We start from the raw sequence: 2,688 nt of genomic DNA on the forward strand, positions 1-2,688 counted from the left end.
TACGAACCCTTTGTACAAACAAAAGTAAGGGAAATTTAGGATAAGAATACGAACATGTTCTTGCATGAGGCCCAATGTATTGTTCATGTTTTTGGGGGGTGTGGTGCAAACCAGAGTACCTGGAGTAAGCCCACACAAGCACGAGGAGAACGTATAAACTCCACACAGAAAGAACCGGGGATCAAACTCAGGACATTCTTGCTGTGAGGCATCAGCGTTAACCACTGAGCCATCGTGCTGTCGTGAAGAGTAAATCTTGACTAGTTTGTCAGTCGACATGTGGCAGACTCAGCAGCCGGCTCTAGCYGACAGTCCATATTCCCTCCATTTTCTGATAATGGATAACTTTACAGAACTCMTAGGGAGGTTTATGTCATGGCTTCAGGCCCTGACTCGTACTTTTCGATAATCTTTTCTCAGAGTTAAATTAGAACAGTCACTGGGTGAATTAATGTCACTTGATCTGCTTTAAAATGTCAAAGTCTTCTATTTTATGTTGCATATTTTTTTTACTCTGCAGAAATTTTGATTCCTTTGTCAAAAAGACCTATTTATATTGACCAAGACCAATTTATGTCAGCWGTAAAAGCAAGCTACATCCAAGGGAGTGAAAACTTTCAGGTACTGTAAACTGAACTGGTCTTTGTCTTCTCACCACACAGTATTAAACTAAGCAGATCATTCAAACTCCAGTTAAACTAGTATCAGTTTCTAGAAACACTCAAATTCATGTTGGCAGTAATGTTGCAGTACCAACCTTGTTCCGATTTTGCAAGAACTTCATTGCCTCTTCATGAGCTCCCTTCTCTTCTGTCAGCTGTGTTTGCAGCAGCTGGGAGTAAAGGAGGTGACAGAAGAGGGTTTAGATAATGTTTTCAGTGAGGGAGGACATTTGCCGTGTATTTTTCTGGGATGGCAGAATGAAAAATAAAGATGGATATACTTTTAGCTTGTCCTGAACTTCATTCTGAAGGTGCCCCGCCTCAATCTGCTTGATCTCAGCCTTTCGGATCTGTGTCTGGTAGATCATGTCATCCATGATGCCAGCCTCGTAGATCATGTCATCCATGATGCCAGCCTCGTCTTTCACTCCTAACGTGAGGTTCTCAATCTTCTTTTTCACTACTTTGTCCTTCAGTTCTTTGTAGACAGAAGTTAATTTCTGAGGAGGACAGAATATTCGAGTGTTAACTCCATAACATTTTGGAGACTTCATTGCTCTCTAACAAGAATTTGTGAAGACATAACCTCGCACATTCAGTTCATCCTGTTTGTCTACGATCTTCTGTTGCCTCAGTTCCATCTGCTTTTTCTGTTCCAGGTCTAGCTGTGTGTTTCTGAATTAAGAGATAAGCCCCCCCMCCCACAAGCACACATTAGACACTGTCAAATTAATAGAATTATTTTATAATCAAACATTTGCACGGACGTACTTCTTTTCCCCCTTCATTTTCTCCACAGTCTGCAACAGAGTAATAAAACTCTGCTTGTTCTCCAGCTCAAAAGACAGTTGGGACATTTGCTGGAAAATAAACTTACTGTAAGAACAAAAGGAAATTAAATTTACAGAYGGTGGGTGAGTTGAATGTTCTTGATCATTTTCTGCCAAAGTAAAGGCAGACACTAATGATTTTTTGTTGGATGTAGTGAATAACCTTTGGAGTCACCAAATTTTAAATGGTTGCTCCAGATAACTGATGTTACTCAACAAAAACAACAGATTTTGAGCTGTAATTAAACGTGGTAGTAACATTCACAACACAGTRTCTGACTTTAACATCTCTAAAAAATCCGAAAAATCAGCATAACATTATTTTTAAAGTTTACCCAAATAAACCATAAAGCTGTCTTTTTTCAACATAAGATGGACTTAGTTTAAAACCCTGGCAATCAGGGCCAGCACCAGCCTAGGCAAGATTTCAGGTGGCACCCCTTGTTCAATTTTCTGAATCTTATTGGCAATTTGCATACATTCATAATATCCACATACTAAGTTAAATAATTTAGTCTTAGATTTTATTTTTTATCTCAAGAAACCAGGTTGTCCAGTTAAAATGCTTAGCAATTTAATCTTTTTTAAACAGAATACCAGAAGTCTACCTCATACCTGTCAATATCTGCTGACATGAGGAACACCTGTTCATGTTAACCAGCAGCTGTGGACTGAAGCAGTTCTAGGGGGGGTCCATGGGTGTTCTACCTCAGAAGTCTTTGCAAAAGATCTACTTGAAACTCTGCATTTTACAGATATTTGAAGAGCATTATACTAAATTATGGGGGAAACAACATAAAATCAGTATTTTATGAAGGTAGAACTCTGAAAACCAGACTTTAACATGAACTTTTCACACACTGAGCACCAGTAGTTAATCTTGAATACATCATATGATACTTGTATCACGAAACATCCTCTGCTCCATATAACACCTCATGTTGAAACAAAGCAGCTGAGAAAACCACAGAACAAGTTACCTTCTTAAACCTGAGTAAGCAGATAGACGGCACCCTTAGCCTATACTGCCTATGCTTGAACTGTTTTTTTTACTCACCAAACACTTTTTATCCTGATCAACCTTTTTTCCTCCTAAACAAAGAAGCAAAACAGTTTGTGTTTTTGTTATTAACTTTGCAATTTTGAGAGAGAGAGAGAGAGAGAGAGAGAGAGAGAGAGAGAGAGAGAGAGAGAGA

General features: G+C 38.8%; 1 protein-coding gene across 1 annotated transcript; it reads right to left on the bottom strand.

Annotated features, from left to right (window-relative positions):
• Positions 1-757: 757 nt before the first annotated feature.
• On the bottom strand, positions 758-2,564 carry LOC106520693 (calponin homology domain-containing protein DDB_G0272472; the record flags this gene model as incomplete). Its single annotated transcript, XM_014012911.1, is given in 5 exon segments — positions 758-832; positions 944-1,162; positions 1,256-1,337; positions 1,434-1,522; positions 2,550-2,564. Coding segments are annotated over 4 exon segments (462 nt in total), but the record flags the coding sequence as incomplete, so codon positions are not given.
• Between the last annotated feature and the right edge of the window lie 124 nt (positions 2,565-2,688).

Source organism: Austrofundulus limnaeus, unplaced genomic scaffold (assembly GCF_001266775.1).
Source record: "Austrofundulus limnaeus strain Quisiro unplaced genomic scaffold, Austrofundulus_limnaeus-1.0 Scaffold96, whole genome shotgun sequence".
Lineage (NCBI taxonomy): Eukaryota > Metazoa > Chordata > Actinopteri > Cyprinodontiformes > Rivulidae > Austrofundulus > Austrofundulus limnaeus.